The sequence below is a fragment of the Centruroides sculpturatus genome, unplaced genomic scaffold (assembly GCF_000671375.1).
Source record: "Centruroides sculpturatus isolate CEXI.00-Female unplaced genomic scaffold, Cexi_2.0 scaffold279, whole genome shotgun sequence".
Classification (NCBI taxonomy): domain Eukaryota; kingdom Metazoa; phylum Arthropoda; class Arachnida; order Scorpiones; family Buthidae; genus Centruroides; species Centruroides sculpturatus.
Genome location: NW_019384541.1, coordinates 26,959 through 47,957, shown reverse-complemented (window position 1 = coordinate 47,957; position 20,999 = coordinate 26,959). Strand labels below are relative to the sequence as shown.

Genomic DNA, 20,999 nt, shown 5'->3' with positions numbered 1-20,999 from the left:
GTGCGCATGCTCCCGTTCGTTTTTAGATCAGCGCCCTGCTTGGTAGCAGTAATTAAAGTTGGAGTTAGTTTCTGGTTGTTTATTCCATTTTTCTCGTGCGATAGATCGAAGAGAATCGTATCGTTTAAAAAATGGCGTTACAAGGTTGTTACGCATGCATCAAATACTTGGTTATCATCTTTAACTTTCTTTTCTGGGTAAGTCAGTGCTCTGTAATTGACATAAATACACTATAAGTATTGTCTTATGTCATATGTGTGTTATATCTAAACACTATTGTTTAAGTTTTAAATATTTAAAAATAACACTGTAACGTTTATATAAAATTAGAAACGTGTGTTACGTTTGTTTATTTTCGTATATCATTTTTCAATTATTGAATTGAATTGTTTATCGAGAAATATACCAGAATATTACCGAATATAGATTTGTTGTTTAAACATAGTGTTAAACGAAATGGTATGCCACTCGAAACAAATTTCGCTTGGATGTTTGCCAATTACAATTACTGAGAAGTGAGAGGGTGAGTACTTAAAACTTTGACATAATTTTGCCTTTGTCTTGAAAGAAAAAGAATGAAATTAGGCGCCTGTTTCGCAAATCATAAACACCAAACTGGTTTATAGAACGAGATGCATAAAATGTGTTTGTGTGAGTGTGTTTTTTCACAATTTTTTAGAGCCGAAATGAAATGAAGGACTATCATCCATGGGTGTGGCAAATGGTTATTTCAAAACGAAAACACTTAAACAGGTGTTAGTTTTTTTTAAAAAAAAAAGTTTAGAATTAATGTCAACGTATTGTTGCATTTTCATGATTGTTACGATAATTTTATATTAATCTATTCATGAATTGAATTAATAGTTTCATTTTTATTTATAACTTGGCTATTTTCAATGCTCAGTTTCTCTTTTTAATGGAATGTTTTAAAACGTGGTATTGTGTTGATTTTCGGCGATCATAATACGTAATTTATAAGTGAAAATATAAATTAAATTCGTTAGTGTTACTTTATGTATTATGTAAGTTGTGTGTGTATTATATGTGTTAATGTAATTGTTTTATGCTAATTTGTTCGATACAAGTCTTGAAATTAAATATAGGCCTGTATATCTAGTAGAAATTCAAGGTTTCAGTTTGTCCTTGAAAACCCCGACATTATAAATGAATCACATTCAGTCAGTTTTGTTTTGCATTTATTACGTAAAGTGGTTTCTTTTTCATACAAAATTTAAATTATGAGCGTTGAAATGATATCCAATTATTTATTTTTTGTTTTTAACTATATAATAAGACAGACGATAACTCATACCAGTAGTCTAATAGAAAATCAAATAAATATTCTGTTTTGTATTATATGGAATAGTCTTCTAAATCGGGTCAACCTTAATATTATTGTAAATTTAATTATTAAATTATCCGTTCAAAATGATCACACACTATCGTTTTGATAGAAAATAGCAATGAATTATTTTAAAAATTATACCTGTGCTCTTATTTTGCTGCGTAAGTAGCAGCATGTGTCAAAAACGAAGATATTTTTAGCAGTTTTACATTTTGATTTACATGCAACTATTCAAATATTTGAAAATACTTGGAGGTAGTCTTATAAAAATATATTATTTATAATATAAATACTTTATTCATCTCTGTTAAAATATGGTATATTATTTTTAATCTTTAACTATTTGTTATCTATAAATTAATCTTTTAAGAAAAATACATATTTATTAAACCGTTTTTAAATGATTTCATATTACTTGTATCCATGTAGAAAACTAAACAAATTTCTAATATAATATATCGGTATAATTTTCTTATTGCAGTTAACAAAACTCCTTAATTAAATTTTTAATATTACACGAATCTTATTAAAACCTGAATAGAAGGCTTGCGATTTTCAATTTGTAAAAATAACTTCCAGAAATTTAAATATTAACAATTTCGGTTCAGTATTTTAATAATTTTATTTAAAATCATAAGAAAATTATTTCTGAAATATTAGACTAAACGATTTTCTAGCAGATGGCACCCAGATGTAAAATATTTTAAGACCAAGTTTATTAATAATGCCTGTTTTTAACCTATGAAACACATTTTTCGAATACTTTAAATTTAATAGAAAAAATATTTAATAAAAATGTTTAAATTCAATTAAGCTTTTAATGATTAATATGCATTATTATCAATGTTTAGTAAACCATATGGCTTTTATTCTGTTTTTGATTTTGATTATTGACATTAATTATGCTGAGATGAAAAATAAATTTAATTTTTAAATGAATATAAAAAATATTTTACAATACTAAAATATAAAGAATAACTTACTATAATACATAGGCCTACATTAGTAAATAAGCCATCAGGATGTACAATACCAAATATATGGAGAATAATGGATGCTTTTTCTTGGACCAGTATTAATTTGAAAATTTTAAGTTCTCCTTTAATTTCTATTTCCTTAGAAAGGTTTCAAAGTTCCGTGAACTAGTCCGGTTGTAATTAACTTACGACCTTGAGATCAAGTAGACTTTCGTGCTGTTCTCTCTCTCACCGACTTTGCAGTTCCCTTGTTCTTATTTTTTTTGGTTGGTATTGTATAGTAAAGACAAGTTAAAATCTAATTCTGTACTTTACTGTTTATTTGCTGCTTAGTTGTTAGGATGAGCTCTAAATAATACTATTTCAGTTATCTTATCGTTCTATTAAGGTTGTAAAGTTATTATCCAAACATTTGAACATTCTGAAGAATTTAGCTAGGTTTTCGGATTTGTACTGCTTTTAAAAATATAACTAAATATACGTATATACAAAAATTTATTAATATTAAGAAACTGGATCAGATTTAGCTTTATTCTTTATCGATTTTAAGAAAGAGCGATTTAACTATAGGATATTCACGAGAAAAAAATTATTGAAGGCGTGGTTACTTAGGTTATTGAACTTTTAAACATGTGTAGAAACTAATGTGAATACGATATAATATAAAATATTTATACTGTACATTTAATTCTTACTAACTTACAATAATGTAAGATTATAAATACACGTGAAAAATAAAGTTAATACAATCATTAATCGAATTTAAACTACTTTAAATATTTTCAAATGAGGTTAATTATTAATTATTTCGATGATGTTAATTTTTAATCTGCAAAAGTTTTATTTTTAATAATAAATTTTATTATTTATTACTTTCTGCGTTATCTCTTATATTGATTTTAATTAAAAGCAAAAAAGCAAACTCTGCATGTGCTAAAATTAATTGAAATAATGTAATTTGCATATAAACCTTATAATATAATTATTGTAGCATTTTGTATTCATTTGTTTCAAATGTACAAAATATTTGAATTTGTAGTTTTCATATTAGAATAATTTTATTAAATTTTAAATATATATTAAAGTTCATTTTACCATAAATCTGATAAACTACTTTATTGTGATCCGTATTTATCATTTTAATAAGCAAAAATAATGTATTCTAGTCTCGCATATAAGGTCTTGTGAGTAGGTCACCAATTGAAAAATTGTTGATTGCGTCATAGTGGTAAATGACATCACAATCTTTATATATATAATGACTTCATACGTTGTTCCTGTTTTTAAATGCCTTATTCGTGAGACTGTCCTCGAGTTTTTAAACTCGAAAATTTGTTTTTGATAACTTGCCTTGTATAATTTCTGATAATTGACTGTATGAATTATATAATAATAATTAAATTGAATAGAAAAAAAGTATATAGTTTATATAATCAGTTTAACGAAATATCGATTGTGTTTAATTTTCTTTTCAATATTTATTAGTGTCTCAATCTAAATTGAGTAATTAGGTTAGCTGTTGTTTAATAACTTTCATAATTCGTTTATATGGTTTACTTAAGTCAACCTTCTCACTTTTAGTATTAAGCAAAACGAAACATGTTTTCCCCTATATTTTATCAAATACATGTGTGTATATGTATAAGTTGTGTGTACAGTATATATACTGTATGAACATGGAGACATGGAGAATTGACTCCAGTTTCTTTTGACTTCCTAATGATCGTTCTCAATGTTGTCTGAAGTTTGATAGATTCTTGGATAAAATCAAGTTAATATCTGCTTATAATAATATTTTTAAAAAAAATCACAACACATCATATTCAGGAAATCTAGAAATTTATTTGTCAATACTGACAAAATAAACCAGCAACGAGTTTGCTCAACTTTTCCGGCAACATTTTCGGGATGTCATCTGTTATCATATTTAATTTTTAAAACTTATATTTTTAACTATTTATAAAATGGCAAAACGCTTAATTTTGAGGGTAGGGATGAATTTTATTTAAAAAATTGTGAATGCTAATAACGAGTAAAATCGTCATATAGTCCGACCCTACTGGAGATACACACGACCCCCATTATCTCTCCACCCCCTCGACCTTTAACCATTAAAATATAATAGCATCAATTCCTCTAATAAACAAAAACCTCCCGCAAAAGTTCAGAAATTTTCGACAAATCACAGGAGTTATTAATTAAACGTCAAAGAGGGTGAACAAAATTATTCTACATAACACGCATACACTAACATCCATACATACAGAAATTACCCCCGAAATTTTCTGCATTTCTCGACGTTTAAAGGTATCCTAAGTCCAAAAATGTAAAAAATCTGTGGGGTTAATTTTTTTTTTGCCGGATTGCCAAATGTTTTGTTATAACAACTGGGAAAGTAAAAATTCATTTGCAAACATCCTAATTTACTTTTTATGAAAAAAAATATGAGGATGAAATAAATGACACTTAGAATAAAAAATATTAGAACTTATTTGAATTCCCAGTACTTATTTATAACAAAGTATTTAATACGTGAATTCGAACGTTGTGTGTAAGTATTTCGCTATTGAATTCCATTTTGCAACTTGATCAGTAAACTTAGCATTATTGAATTTAGGAAATGTCGTATGGAATGCGGTATTTTTGAAAATTTTCTTATGTATTTATGATTTTAAATTGTTTTTAATTCTTAGTAAATAGCTAATTATGATAAACATGCCGATGCTCTCATTGCTCAATACAAGAATTTAATTAAGCAAATAAATAATCTAACGTATAGAAAATAATAAATTAAGCAAAGTTAAAAATATTAATAGAAGACGGAATAGAATAAATCAAGTTTTTATTGCATAGATGAGCTTTTCTATTGTTCATTTCTACAGAAAATCTATAGAAAGAGACATACATTATCTTCTAATATAGTAGTGTACGTTAATCAATAAAATTTTCTATCGAGAATTTTCCTCAGGTACTGCTTGGATGTGTTACATGAATTCGTATCATGCTATTAGATATCTTGTAATTCCACCCTTTATCGATGAAGCCAACCGAATTATTATAGTAAATATCATATATTAGCAGTTAGTGATAACTCATAAGAGCAATATTATTAAAAGAAAAAATAAACTTTCCGGAAACTTTTAGAGATGAAAATAAAATACTGTGTATGGAATGTATAATGGAAATCTCGTCTAAAGTGTTTGAAAAGTTTTGACTATATTTTATCCTTGAATTATGAAAAAAAAAACTCAATGCAACGTGTCTCTAATTAATGTATTAAGCTTCAAATCGTTCGTGAATAATGTTTACATTTTGAGTAAAAAATATATATNATCCTTTTTAAAAGCTAAAAATTGGAAATATTTATTAAAATATCCAAAAAATTTATCGTTTACTCGTCAACGGAAATGAATTTTTCATAATTAATGAGTTACTTTTATGAATATTTTAGATGTTATTGAAGTAAAATTAAATAATAGAAATTAAAAAAACACATTTAATTAAAACATAAATATATATATATTTATTTATTTATTTTATTTATCGCACATTTAAAGATGTATAGAATTTTTGCAAATACACTTAGCACTTTTGGTTTTGTGCATAAAATATTCGAAAATACTGTACAGTATATTGTTTATCCATAAATAAACTTCCATAAACCTTCAGTGATTTTAATTCTAGCATAAATATTATTAAATCAGTATAAATTTTTAGTTTTTTAAAAAGTTCGTTTCTTAACTATTAGCAGTAGTTTATGTCTGACATCATTATCACAAAAGATAATACTGTTTAAAATTATATATTTTAAAATGATCGAAAATTTTGTTCTATTGAATATTTTACTCGCCAGTAATTAAGAATAATAATAATTATAACTTTCACCTGTAAAGTTTAAATGTCCCAAATCAAATGTGTGGAAAGAATGCAACTAAATTTTATTTAGAATCATAATTATAGGAAGAAAGTTATTTTGATGTCTTAATGTAAATCATTCATGTGTTATCTACTGTTTATCTATTTTTCGTTTACACAAATCCACTGTTGAAACTTTCAACTAATGTCAGATACGAATTTTTAATACAGCGTGTCCGAGAAAGATCTTTATTATTCTAAACATTAATAACAAAAATACTAACAGGTGAAATGAAATACAGTTTGCTGCAAAAGAATGAAGAAATCTAAGAGTTTTTTCTGGTATCAATTGCCAAACTTAATGTTTGGTGTGGACTTTTACATGATGCTGTAATCGGCCCATTCTTTGGGCCGATTACAGCATCATGTAAAAGCCCACTGTTAACGGCAATGTTTACCAGGATGATCTTGAGTTTTACATTATTCCACAATTGGAACATTTGCAGCCAAATGTTTTATTTCAGCAGGATGGTGCTCCGCCTCACTGGACATTTTCTGTACGTGAATTACTTAGAGTGCTTCCCGAACGATGGATTGGTCGTGGAAGACCCATACCTTGGCCTCCGCGATCGCCCGACATAACTCCACTGGATTTCTTTTTTTGGGATTATGTTAAAGACAGGGTTTATCAAACACCTGTTTCTAATAGATCCGTTTTAAAGGAAAGGATACAATTAGCAAATCCTCACTGTTACACCGCAAATGTTAAAAAATACTTGGAGGGAAATCGAGTACAGACTCGACATTGTTCGTGCTACTAACGGAGCTCCTCACGTACAGTACAGCTACATTGAAGGTACTGTAAAAAAAAACTTAGATTTCTTCATTCTTTTGCAGCAAACTGTATTTCATTTCACCTGTTAGTATTTTTGTTATTAATGTTTAGAATGATAAAGATCTTTCTCGAACACGCTGTATTTTGAAACTTCAAAATGAATACGTTTTTACAAGTTTTAAAATATTTTTAAAGAATAGTTTCATATTTTAAAAACAGTTCAAAATTTCAATACGGTTAAACTTCCAAAATTTAAACCCTCTCCGTTTCGGAGAAAAGCGAAAACATTTCGGAGAACCTCCCAGTTCATTGCATTTTCATTTGGGGAGTTATTAAATTTTAAACATCGTACTGCTGCTGAAAAAATGGCATAGTTTAAGTTTTCATTTTTAAAGCAAACAAGCAATTTTCAATGAACAAAAATCAGTTAAAGTTAATTGCTTCATTTTCTAGTGTTCTTGTAAATATGACTTTCCTAGGGAATTCATTACTTTCAGAAGAGTTTGTCAAATAGTGCATAACGTAGTATCATCCTGTTGCTTCACTAATGGTTGGAAGTTTCAGTAAAATCTTCAGTCAAGAATCGTCAGTTTTTCATTGTTTAATCTGAAAGTATATCCTGCAAAATATCTGCATCTTTTTCCATTTTCTATTTCACTAAGAATATTTGGATGTTGAATCGTCGTAAAATTCTTCATGGAAAATATGATCAGGAGACAAAACCTCTAGAACAGTGGTATTCAATCTATGGGTCGCGGAAAATTACCTTGGGATCGCACTGTTAAAATGTTTGCATACCATTGCTCTAGAATACACAAGTTTACCATCACCACCTGAAGTTAGCAGATTCAGAAGTCGGAATGTTATCAGCAGAAAACATGCACCTATCTCATTCAATTCATCATTAACAATCTTCTACTTCTTTATTTTTCTTTCTCAAAAAGCCTTTTTTGTTTAACAATATTGCTTATTCAACACTATGAACATACCAGACAATGTCTATTTTCTTATCACCTTCGTTCATTTGCACAACAGCAATTTTCTCTTTGATTGTAAGGTTGCTCCTCTCTTTAAACGCCTTTTTCTATTTTATGAACTAATATGATTTGCATTTTAATCAAATGTACGCTTATCCTTAACATGGCACAAATTCTAACTCCCATTTCTGCCGTTTGTAGCACTGCTAGTGCTCTCCCATTATATGGCGCGCGATCTCATGCTTCACGATGGCTATCTCTAAACCGTGGCAACAGCCAATAATAAAATATGTAAAAATTTGAGTATAATTTTCCCTATTTTTGTTAAAGTGTAAAATTTAAGAATTTAGTGGTGTAAATTAGTGAAAGGTTAAACAGAGTTAATTCTAACCATTCCAGTTGAAAATGTAATAGTTTGGGAGGATGTTAAGCTTTTGGAGGTTTAACTGTATATTGTAAAGTGAAATCTTGAGTGCATTACAAAAATAAATCAAAAATTCACTTTGTTATAGTTAGGACGATTCAAACGACTCATTAATGACTTTATTTAACATTAGTAAAATGTTGAGGTTCTTATATTTCACAATCCTTATTCAGACGATTAACGTCGTTGTAAAAGTTTCAAAGAATCATAATTAAATATGACCTTATCTGCGGATACTGGGTTGAATGAGTCATCACTCCTACTCACCATGAATCAAAGTGAAAGGTAAATGGCTTAGTTTCGGAAATTTGTTTTAAAGCTATGTGAATCATCGTGAAAGATGTCGAAATGTGTAAAAAAATGCAGTATAAAATATTTAGCTTTGTTCAAAAAATAACTTGCTAATAGTTTTTATCATGAGTAAATACGAGAGACTATGTAACAAAGCATTTTATTTTAATTAAATGCTAATTTCAATAAGGTTTTTAACAGAAAGGAGCGACCTAAAAATCGATTATACAATGATTTGTTTAATTATTAGATCGCAATTTTTAGATAATTTATAAAATAATAATTTGATTCTAACTGATCACAAGCAATTTTAGTTTGTATAACGTCGGAATATTGAAACTCTGAACTTTAAAAAGTTTTCTTTCAACACACTGGATTTCAGCCAATGTCTAATATTACGAAATGTTAGTCTATGACAGATCCAATGTTGCTATCAAAAACCTAAAATATAAATCCGAATAGCTAGAATGTGGGTGGCAACTGTCCATTCCTGCGTTTCTACATTAAAGTGTTTTTCTAGATGTAACAGTTAAGTCATTTCGAAATGCTTTTAGTAGGAAGTTCTCGGAATTAACGATACCTTTTTAAGAATGCAATTTACAAAAGTATTGAGTACTGCTTTATCTCGCATTCTGTATCCCTGTAAGAATATACTGTATATAATTTTTAAATTTTTATAGTTATATAGTATAAATCTGATATAGCTTTACAACTTTACATATTATCATCTGATACTACATATTATAACAATACTTTTCACGAATTTTATGAACAGATTATCGCTATATGAGCAGATTATAAGCAGAAGTCGATAAGTCAGGACGAATGGTGACGCTTAATATTTTTAAGCATTGTTCTAGAAAATCTTTTATTTTGGATGATTCGTATATATTTTTTCCCCTCGCCTTGTGGTTATGACTTGGGCTCGTTGTGCTATTCAGCGCTCATTCCTTTCTTTACCCTGCATACAATAGCCGATTGTTGTTAAGCTATATACTTTTATTTTTTATTAATACATCGTAATGTCAAATAAGACATGGGATAACCCCCCAATAATAACCACCACCCCAGTAAAACACATTCAGTAAAACAACACGGATAAAAATAACGTAATATAAATAAATAAAACTCAAAAATTAGGTAAACACGTAGCCTAAATATTAATGCATTAATCTAATTGTTATAAGTTTTTGTCTGTTTTGTTTTATTTATGTTAAGAATTATTTACGTGGTTTTTTTTAACAAGTAAAATCACGAAATGAAAATTCCTTCACATTGGATATTGCATTAAATAATTTTGGGCATCCCAGAGCGAAAGTTTCTGTATTTAAAGGCCATTTAGATAGATATATAAAGAAAAACTATAAACATGAATAAACGATACAATGGTTAAAATCAGAGAAGCTTGGCCTTGGCTACCTTACTAGAATTCGTAATTAGTAAGTTTGTTAAAAATTAGGTAAACCCTATTTAATTCAGATAGGATTTTATGAAATAAAGTGGTGGCAGCCGTAAATCATGTTGTCGAGCAATAATCAACAGGAAACTGGAATTTGGCAAAAGAAAAAAAGACATCACTTCTGGTTCTACCTCCTTGACAAGACGACACTGATGTCACAGAATAACTCTACGTTTAACTCTCTTCCTAAAAAATTAATGTGATTATTAAACGAAATGTGAAACACAATGCTCAAATCATTAACCGCATGGAAGAAGTTAAGTAATACGAGGACTGTATGAAAAAAGGAGATTGTGTATTTAGGAATAAAGTAAAAGGAATAACACATTGCAAATGTTTTATACAGTATAACCTTAATGTTAATATTAATAACTTAAACAAAATTATTACTCATTTTAAATTAGATTGTAGAGCCTAATGTTATCAGCATATGCTACTGTATTAGGTATAATAAAATTCAACTAAGCTATGAAAAACAAGTTATAAGGTGGCTTACTATAACTATTGACTATCTGTTGAGAAATTAATACAAATTACTTAATACAGAACCCTGCGAGATCCCGGAAAATAAACATTTATTTTTAGATTTTCTCCTAGTTTTAAAATTAAACTTGGAGAAAAATGTAATTATTATACCATAAAGTAATAGCGGAATGTATATCGAATGAATTAGAGTAAATCCAGTAATAACGAAGGAATAACAGAATCAAGATTGGCTGACATTCATCTTATAGACTATATATATGACATGTGTAGGTGTTTATTTTGGAAATTATTAATTGCATCAGAAAGAATAGAAATCAAATTGGTAAAGATAGTCGTGATGAATGCCATAGTGTACAGCACAATCGCAATTGTAGGAGATAAAACATCAAGGAATGAAGTCGATTTAATACGTTTTACTCTTGATTTTATTTAATGCTTTTATTACTGGACATTACATAACTGATTTCGGGTTAACTGACGAAAACCGAACTTATCCTACTTTTCATTCATTTGCTCTCATGTTAACGAAATCTTTTTAAGTTAAAAAGGTTATAACGTCGTCATTGTTTTATTGAGTCAATAAACATATTCATTAAAGAAGTAGATTTCATAATTGGGTTAAATATTTTACTAGTGTCCTTTTTTTGTTCGATGATAAACTTTTGTAATTGAGTTTTAGAAGATACCCTCGGAGCATCGAAATAAAGGATCTAACTGTCATTGAGATCTAAGTTTGTACAGATTTATATTTCCACAATACTTTTTTATTCTTGACCATAATCAGCTATTTCTAACTCGTGGTGGATGAGATCTATATACCTTTAGGGAAATTATTTTATATCTAATATAATTAACTATAAGTCTATTATTATTATTATTATTAAATATATATATCTGACAATTCCCAATTAATTACAAAGTAGCAAAGAACTCCGTGGAAATACTCTAGATTTTGCTAACAAGTAAGTGGTGAAACTTTCCACACATTGAACGACTTATGCTGTATTTTAGTTTTATAAGTTTTCTTTGGCTGTAATTTTATTTTGTGCTATTTAAAACTTTTTTCCTGGCTACTCCAGCAAGAATATTGGAAATGTGGATGAATACATATTGTCTTTCAAAAGAACAAGGACTTAGGACAGAACCTAAATAGATGATTACATCATTTCATCACAGAATAATACTTTTTTTATAGGTTAATGGTATCATATAGTGTACTTTAACTGTCAATGAACAAGAATTATATAAATCTCAGTTTTTGTTTAAATTTATTTATTTTGATTGTGTCACTTCCACACCGGATCCGTACCACGCAATACTTCGTTACAAAGGTGCGTCATAATTAAACATTGGGGATGCGTTACTCGACACGTAGATCCTCGCAACTCATTTCCGATCGTAGTAATAGTAAAAACATAATAAAATACATAGATTATTGAAATTATTTATCAATATTTTGGAATTATTAAATGAATTCTTCGAAAAATCGATTTAATAATTGCGAAAATAAATGTTTAATGCATTTATTATTATCAACGCCCCACTCTATAAAATATTCATACAGAAACTGATGCCAATTTTTGAAAGATTATAATAATTGTAGAAAATTATTTTTTTATGTTATTAAATTCCCGGAAAATCGATGAATTTTTTTGGAAATTTGATTTGCTAATTATTTTTTTAATTATAAGAAATTTATCTCTATAATAAGTTAACAATAATTTTGTATTTAAAATTTTTATACAAGCCATTTCTTAATAAAAAAAATTATTACTCGAAAATTGTTTTGACCTTTATAAAGCGGAAAAACGTTCCTTTATATATTTGTTTATGTAAGGTAGTTGTTTGAAGGTCATTCGACATGATGGAGTCACTGCGTGAACCGAATTAGTTATTCCTAGACATTGGGCCTCCTCGTATAAATTTGAAAGAAAACGCCATTAGACAGATATGGAAAATAATTCCAAAAGAATGCTTTTAATTATTAATGCCTAGATATAACGTTTTGGTATTTTTGAGTTTTTAATTTAAAGGTATTTGTTTAGATATCTCGACTATTTCATTTAAAACAGAAATAATTAATAAACAAGTAATCTCCTCATTAAGATTAATTAAATGCATGATTAAATACATTTTTTATTTTATTTAATCCTAACGAAAACGGGAAAATTTGTGGCATGTCTATCGAATATTTAAAAAAAATTTAAAAATTAACCTTTTCTAAAAAACATCGGTTAAAAATAAAAATTGAATTTTCCTCGTTTAAAATGTGAATTTTTTTTTATCCCAGTTTAAAAATTGCGGTTGTTAGAATTATTCTGGAGGGGAAAAGAAAATGCTTATAAACAAAAAAATATGCTGTGAAGATTTTTAGTTTATTTTGCAAGAACTTTTAACGTATGACGTATTTTAACCAGGGCTGTGGAGTCGCGTAAAAATCTAACTACTCCGGCTCAGACTTTTTCTTACCATCTGACTCCGACCAGGAGCGGACTTGTTACCGAAAGAGACCCAGAAATTCTGATGTCATCACGTGACCTCAGAATAAAAGATTCAATAGAGTTCTAATAAAAATAGAACGTAGAAACTTTTTATTCCAAAGCTAAAAGACTCCTCTAAGTAATATATAAATATGTATTCGATAATTGTTACTTTTCTTTCTGAAAGTGTAGCGCTCGGTCAAAAAATAACCCCTCCCAAATTTTTACATTTTTGGACTCAGAACACCTTGAAATTTCGAGATATACAAAAGATTCGAGGTTTTTTTCTGTGTGTGGATGTTAGACTGTGTGTGTGGAGCATGATTTTGTTCAACCTGTTTGAAGCCTAATAATTTCTGTGATCAGAGTAGTCGGAATCGGATGGTTTAACACAGCAGTTAGTTATTAAGCGTCAAAGTGGTTGAACTAAATCGTGTTCCCATATACATTCTAACATCATAGGCGAGAACATCTTAACGGGTTTTACTGTACTATTATAAAATGGCAAAAAAGCTTACTTTGAGAGTAGGACGAATTTTATTTTATTTTTTTTAATTTTGAACTCTAATAACGAGTAAAATATTCATTAAGAGATATGACACATGACCATTTTATGTCTTCACCCTGTCGATCTTTAATTAAGAACCAAAATTTAATAGTATTAATGCCCCTTTATACGCAAGCTACAGTGCCACATTTCGTTTCTTAAACTTTACCCATTCTGAAATATTGTTTAATATCTCAGAACAGAAAATAAATAAATTAAACAAATTAGATGCCAACACACACGCGTGCGCGAATTTTTCCCCTTTATTGACTTTTTTGAGGGAGGGTTCGGGAGGTCTCCAAACGTGGAGATTTACAAAAAAAAAAAAAAAAAGTTGGAGGATCAAATTTGACTTGATTCCAATACTTTTCCGTTTTATATACATAACAAGTTGGGAAGTAAAAAGGAGTCGGAGTCGTCAAAAAATCCGCCGACTCCGACTCCGGCTAAAACACCAAAACTCCACGACTCCGATTCTACAGCCCTGATTTTAACAAAATATTTTACAGTTTATATTATTTTCAAATTAATATATAATCAACAGCAAATATGCAAATAATATTGATATAAACTATTATACTCATTTTCAACTTTTCAAGTCTGTTGAACCTCCTCCGTTAAATTTTGAAGTTTTTGATAAATTTTACTTGTCATTTTTGTAGATTTTTTTAAAAAATTATTTAATTTATACTTCAATAAAAACTTATCACGATATAAATTTGTTTGGTTCATTAATACTTAAATATTTTTATGCAAAGATAAGATTTATTTTGAAAATATATTCGTCAAGTGCATTGTTTGAATTTCATATCTACATGTGGTCTAGCAAAATATTTTCTGGAGAAATAATAATACTTAGAATTTTACAAAACCAAACAATTAGTAATGTTAACCAATAATTATGTTGCCATTATTGATTAGCTTTTTGAAGATTATAAATACAATGCAAAAAAATTTAAAGTTATCAATTATGCTTTCGAAACGTCTATTCATTAAAGTAAGCTTCCTTTTACATTACGGTAGATTCCGCTTATTGTAATCACTTTTGGGACTCGTCTAAACTGAACATTATACGAAGAGAATAAGAGCACAGAAGATTTGTTAGGACATGACTAACATTAAAAAACGTGTTAAAACATTTCTTCAAATGTTACTTGCTTTATTAATTACGATTATTATTAATTAATAATTAATTCATCTAGTATTCGTTTGCTAGCGTAATGCCAGCAATTTAAACTATTGTATTGTGAGTTAATAACGATTAATTTAAAGCATTGGTTAAGATCGATAACAATAACTGATAACAACGTTCACTTTTTATCAGCTACTAGCAGACCCCGCCACGCCTTGTTGTGGCTCAAAATGTATCTATTATAAATGTATAACACTTCCCCCGTGGGGGAAAATTTTTCGAAAAATTTTTTCTTAGTGTACATTCTCTTGACGTACCCTATTAAAACGCAATCAAAAGCGCAAAAACCTGCATCTAAAATAGTATAATAGAAGCCAAGTTTTTCACAGTAAGCCTTAATCCTGTCCTTTTCCCCCGCGGGGGAAATGTCGAAAAATCCCTTCTTTGTGTACATTCTGTTGACGTACTCTATTAAAACGCAATCAAAAACGCAAAAAACCGCATCTTAAATAGTAAAAATAGAAGCAGAGTTCTTTACGGTAACCTTCCCCGTAAGGCTTACCGTAAAGAACTGTCCATCCCCCATGTTTAACGGAATAATATACAGCCTATGTCCATCCTGAAGTTCCATTCTAAATATTGGTGAAAAAATTTTTGAAATCGGATGAGTAGTTTTGGAGATTACCTGCTGCATCCAAACTTACTTACATACAAACATTACCTCTTTATAATATTAGTATAGATAATTAGAGGCTGATAACGTGGGAAGACAGCTTAAAAATACTATTTACTCGAAGATAACGAGAACTATAACCGAATTCTAATAAGCCAAGTTTTTTATAAATGTACTGTAACTGATAACATTATCTATGATTATAATAAGCGGTCTAACTAGTTTGTAAAATATATATTTTACAAAGTAATAAAATTTTAAAAAAAAACTGGAATTTTCAAGTTCATATTCTATTCGTTTAATTTTTTATATTTGTTCCATAGAACGAGTATAAAACTCTTTTGCATAATACCATATTTATAATCGCCATCAAAATTATTTTAAGTAGGTTACAGGAAATAACCCATGACCTATACATACAATTAAAATTGTCATATTTTTATTATTATTATGGATTTAATTAAATAATAAATTATTTCCCCTAATCTAATTAACCACTTTCATATATTCGAAATAGAGTGAGTGTCAACAATAATCAACAGTCATCGCGAGTAGACACTTAGTGAATTAATAATGTACTAATAGACTTTTCGGCTGTACTGTTCAAAGGTCACATAGATTCAAATAAGCGTTGCCAGTGATGAATGTTTATTTTAAAATTCTTTTTAACATTTAAAATGTTTCATTAAAGGCATTAGGACGCAGCATTAAAGCGAATAGATGTTCTCGCAGAAGAGCTTTGAAATTGAGCTGTCGAACATTATCCATATATGTATTTTTAATTTCTTAATTTGCAAATGCTCTCATCGACAAAAAAGTTGTATACTCAGATAGCTATAATTTTGTAGTAATCGGACAATTCTGTCTGACAGATATGTAATTGTAAATGATTACCCGACGAACAATCTATAATGTCACCAAATTGCCTTAAAATTGCTATCCTCCATACCTATGACATACCTAATGAAAAGGCAGGCATTGGCTCGCCGTTCAGAATTTTTAGAGTGCCTATTGTGGAAGTCCTAGAACATTAGACTTGCCAATACAGCACATTCAAAGACATCACGCACAGTTTGAGTAGGCTGCGATATTGGATTGGGAAAGCAGGACGGCCCTTTCACCAAATGTCTGCTGTCTTATCCGTTTTGAGCAGATGTGGGCGATAGTGGATACGTCAGTGTGCACGCACACGACGGGCGGAATCTGGATGCCCAAAACAGGTCACCAGGTAAAAACAATCGTACGATCGTGACGCAAACACCAACAGTTGCAACATTTTTGTCTCTCATTCAGAAACGTGTGAAAGTAGCTACAAAACCCTGTGTTTTTCTATAACATTTGGCAGGCTACTACACAGGCAAATTTGCACGCGAAGCAACTGTTACGTGTTCGCACCCCAACATCGTTGGCTTCATATGTAGTGGGACCGTGACAGAGAAGCAAGAACTGCTACGAATCTGCAGCGTATCGACTTTAGTAACGAATCCCAGTTTCATTTGGAACTGACGGCTACTATGTTACCATATGGAGAACTGGTGAATGCTTCGATCCATTTTTATTGTCAATCGGCTAAGTGCCTCCACTGCTGGTGTCCTGGTCTGGACAACTATCTTATATGATAATCGGCCACCCTTAATAGCAGTGTGAGGGACATTGACGGCACAGCGGAATGTTCGGGAAATCCTGCGTCCTCGTGTGTTGTCTTTCGTGACAGGACTGCAGAAGGTTATTTTTCCAACAAGATAATGCTCGGCCACACACAGCTAAGGTTTCCCAGGAATGTGTCACGTTGCTGTTTTCTTGGCCTTTCCTGTGCCCGTTGAGCATTTGTGAGTCCAGATGGGACAATTTCCTGTGCAACAACATTATAATTTAAAGGAACTTTTAGAACGTTGTACGATCTCGTTTTTCCTGAAACCATGCAGTGGTACAATGCGTTCCAAAGCTGAACGAACATTCAAAATTGATTAGTTTAGTATACTGTCAAAACTAATTCAAAAACAGCGTATTCAAGTAATGATGTTTGTTTGGAGAAAAATTGCTCTCATTCTTTCTTCTGGTTAAAAGTAAAACACGTTAAGCCTACAAAGTGATATCACTTCCGCTAATCTATCATTAGAAAATATTCGTTTTTGTTTACTGCATAATTTCGGCGGTAAATACTACACTATCTATTTTTACATGTTTAAAATTTGTGAAACATAATTTATTAAATTATTTCCATCAATTATCCTTCTTATTAAACTTTGCAAAATTTAAAAAATGGCGGCTCGTTTATAGATATATTATGTAATTTTTATTGTCTTTGAACAGTTCATGTTATCATGGAAGATTTTCACTTCCGCTAATCTATCATTAGAAAATATTCGTTTTTGTTTACTGCATAATTTCGGCGGTAAATACTACACTATCTATTTTTACATGTTTAAAATTTGTGAAACATAATTTATTAAATTATTTCCATCAATTATCCTTCTTATTAAACTTTGCAAAATTTAAAAAATGGCGGCTCGTTTATAAATATATTATGTAATTATTATTGTCTTTGAACAGTTCATGTTATCATGGAAGATTTTTGTTTCGTTAACAGTGGAAGATAGTTCAACAACACTAAACAGCTCACTTGTTAAGAGTGTTTGTAAATATGCTGAACTCATCATTAGATGAAGTGACGAGATTGGGAACGTTTTGTTGAAATCATTTCGTCATCACTAATTTTCAAGTTTCGGAACACTCGTTCGGTTGATATGGAGGTATGCAGACACCGTACGCTATCCTGCCACAATTTGCCCACGGACGTTGCAACTTCCGCTTCAGATACATCTGGACTCACAAATGCTATCTTCTACTGTTAACGAAACAAAAATCTTCCATGATAACATGAACTGTTCAAAGACAATAATAATTACATAATATATCTATAAACGAGCCGCCATTTTTTAAATTTTGCAAAGTTTAATAAGAAGGATAATTGATGGAAATAATTTAATAAATTATGTTTCACAAATTTTAAACATGTAAAAATAGATAGTGTAGTATTTACCGCCGAAATTATGCAGTAAACAAAAACGAATATTTTCTAATGATAGATTAGCGGAAGTGATATCACTTTGTAGGCTTAACGTGTTTTACTTTTAACCAGAAGAAAGAATGAGAGCAATTTTTCTCCTAACAAACATCATTACTTGAATACGCTGTTTTTGAATTAGTTTTGACAGTACACTAAACTAATCAATTTTGAATGTTCGTTCAGCTTTGGAACGCATTATACCACTGCATGGTTTCAGGAAAAACGAGATCGTACAACGTTCTAAAAGTTCCTTTAAATTATAATGTTGTTGCACAGGAAATTGTCCCTTTGCTACGATATTGCGCTCACTTATTACCATGATCATTACGTTTGTTGTAATAAGGTTTCATTCTATTCCAACGCCACGTTCTTGATGCGTTACTTTCTTTCTTTGTAAACGAGTGTGATTAAACTCTGGTATACACGTTAGCTCTGAAAACCAAACGTGTGCGCTTTAATTCAGTAGTAAGTTTTTTTAATAGTTTCATGAAATGAATTACTGCATTAAAAATCACAGTATACACGATTTTCAATAAAAGGGCTTCACAAATCTACATCCAAACCACCTATTCTGAGATATGTTTGGTATCGGAGTCGACACAAAATTGAATGGTTTGCATAGAGTAGGGCTTCTCTTTTGTTAAAACACCGCTTTGTTATTCCCGAACGCATAAATTTATTACCTAGTGATTTTGTTTAAAAACAGAACTAAGAGCTATTTATTGTAATTAGATTTGTGTAGGCTATATTTATGTTAAACATAATCGTCATCTTCGCCTTTTCCCACGTTTATATGGGTCGGCGTTCCCTTCTCTAATACATTTCCTCCATTTCTCTCTATCAAGGGCTTCTTCTCTCTTAAGGTGGAGGAAGACTTGAATCAGACGGGACTTATCTTTCCAACGTAGCTTTGGTCTTCCTTTTTTACTCTTTCCTTTTACTACCAGTTTTTCGACCCTCTTTCCAACATAATCTTCGCTTCTTCGCTCTACGTGGCCAAACCACCTCAACCGACATTCTTGCATCTTCCTGATCAAGGGACCCACCTAAACAGAACCTCTAACAAAATCATTTATGTTAAACATAATGCCGGTAGAAATGGAATATCGTTATGCCGAGATCGAGCTGTCGCTTGTCTTTCACTTCGATCACTAATTATTTTGTTAACTTGTTATTTAACAAAGCTTTAAAAATTTAAATATTTTTCTTTCCATAAAGAAATCTTACATTATGATTGAAATCAATCAAATTATGACTGAAATCAATCAAATTTTGTCCTCGAATCTAAGAAATGTATCAGTTTTTGCGCTTTGCACAGTGAAAAAATCCAGCAACGAGTTGCTTAACTTTCCCGCAAAATTTGGTGGTATCATCTGTTATATTTTTATATTTTTAAAAGTTCTTTTTAATAACTATTATAAAATGGCAGTTTAATTTTGAGGGTAGGGATGAGTTTTTTTAAAAAAAATTGTGAATACTAATAACGAGTAAAATCGTCATTAAGTCCGACCCTACTCGAGATATGATACTTCTCTTTAGCTTCCCACTCCCTCGACTTTTAATGACCAAAGTTTAATATCTTCAATCCCCTTAATACACAAACCTCTCTGCAAAATTTCAGAAATTTTTGACAAAAAGTACAGAAGTTATTAAGCTTCAAAGAGGGTGAACAAAATCTGCCCCCCATAAATACTAACATCCATATACACAGAACCCCCCAATTTTATTGCATTTCCGGACGTTTCAAGGTCCCGAGTCCAAAAATGTAAAAATCTTGGGGGTCATTTTTTGACCGATTGCATATTTTCCCGGCTGTTGTTATATATATATACCAGCCGGGAAAATAAAAATAAATCATCGAGTTTTAGAATGACAGTGAATGGCTTACATTTATGAATAACAAATGTTTTAAACATTTGTTTTGAGGAAAAAACTTCTGTTTTTATTATTTTGATGCATTTTTTTTTATCAACGAAGACGTAAAACAAGGCCAATAAAATTAAGCAACAAAAATTTGTAACTATCATTATCCTATATTAAATTTTAGTATATCAAATGGGATCATCTTTCACATAATTTTTTTAAATTTTGATTTCATTCCAGTGATTTAATTTCTTGCAACAGCATTTGATCAAGATGGATTTTCTTACGTTTGGATATTTTGTAAATTTAAAAAAAATATTTAAAATGGATTTGTTGTTGATTAAATTTAAAACCAAATTTTATAATTTTATTTAAAAACATTCGCAAAAGTTTTATGGAACTTTTTAATATTTCCACTTTTATAAATTGATTTGTTAACAGATCTTTACAGTAGATTCGGTTTTGAGTTAAAAGTTAAATCTTTCAGTTTATCAACTTTTATATCAAAATAGGTTATATAAATTATTATCACATTCAATTATAATTTAAGTTTTCCTAGTTAATTTTCATTATAATTTATTCCGA

The 20,999-nt window shown here is 29.7% G+C and overlaps 1 protein-coding gene across 1 annotated transcript in view; it reads left to right on the top strand.

The window, feature by feature from the left end:
• LOC111623376 (CD9 antigen-like) overlaps positions 1–20,999 on the top strand; it is a 44,720-nt gene continuing 23,721 nt past the window's right edge. Inside the window, exon 1 of the mRNA XM_023365927.1 lies at positions 1–197. Within this exon, the coding sequence (XP_023221695.1) occupies positions 132–197 (66 nt within the window). The 5' untranslated portion in view covers positions 1–131. The remainder of the gene's footprint in view (positions 198–20,999) is intronic.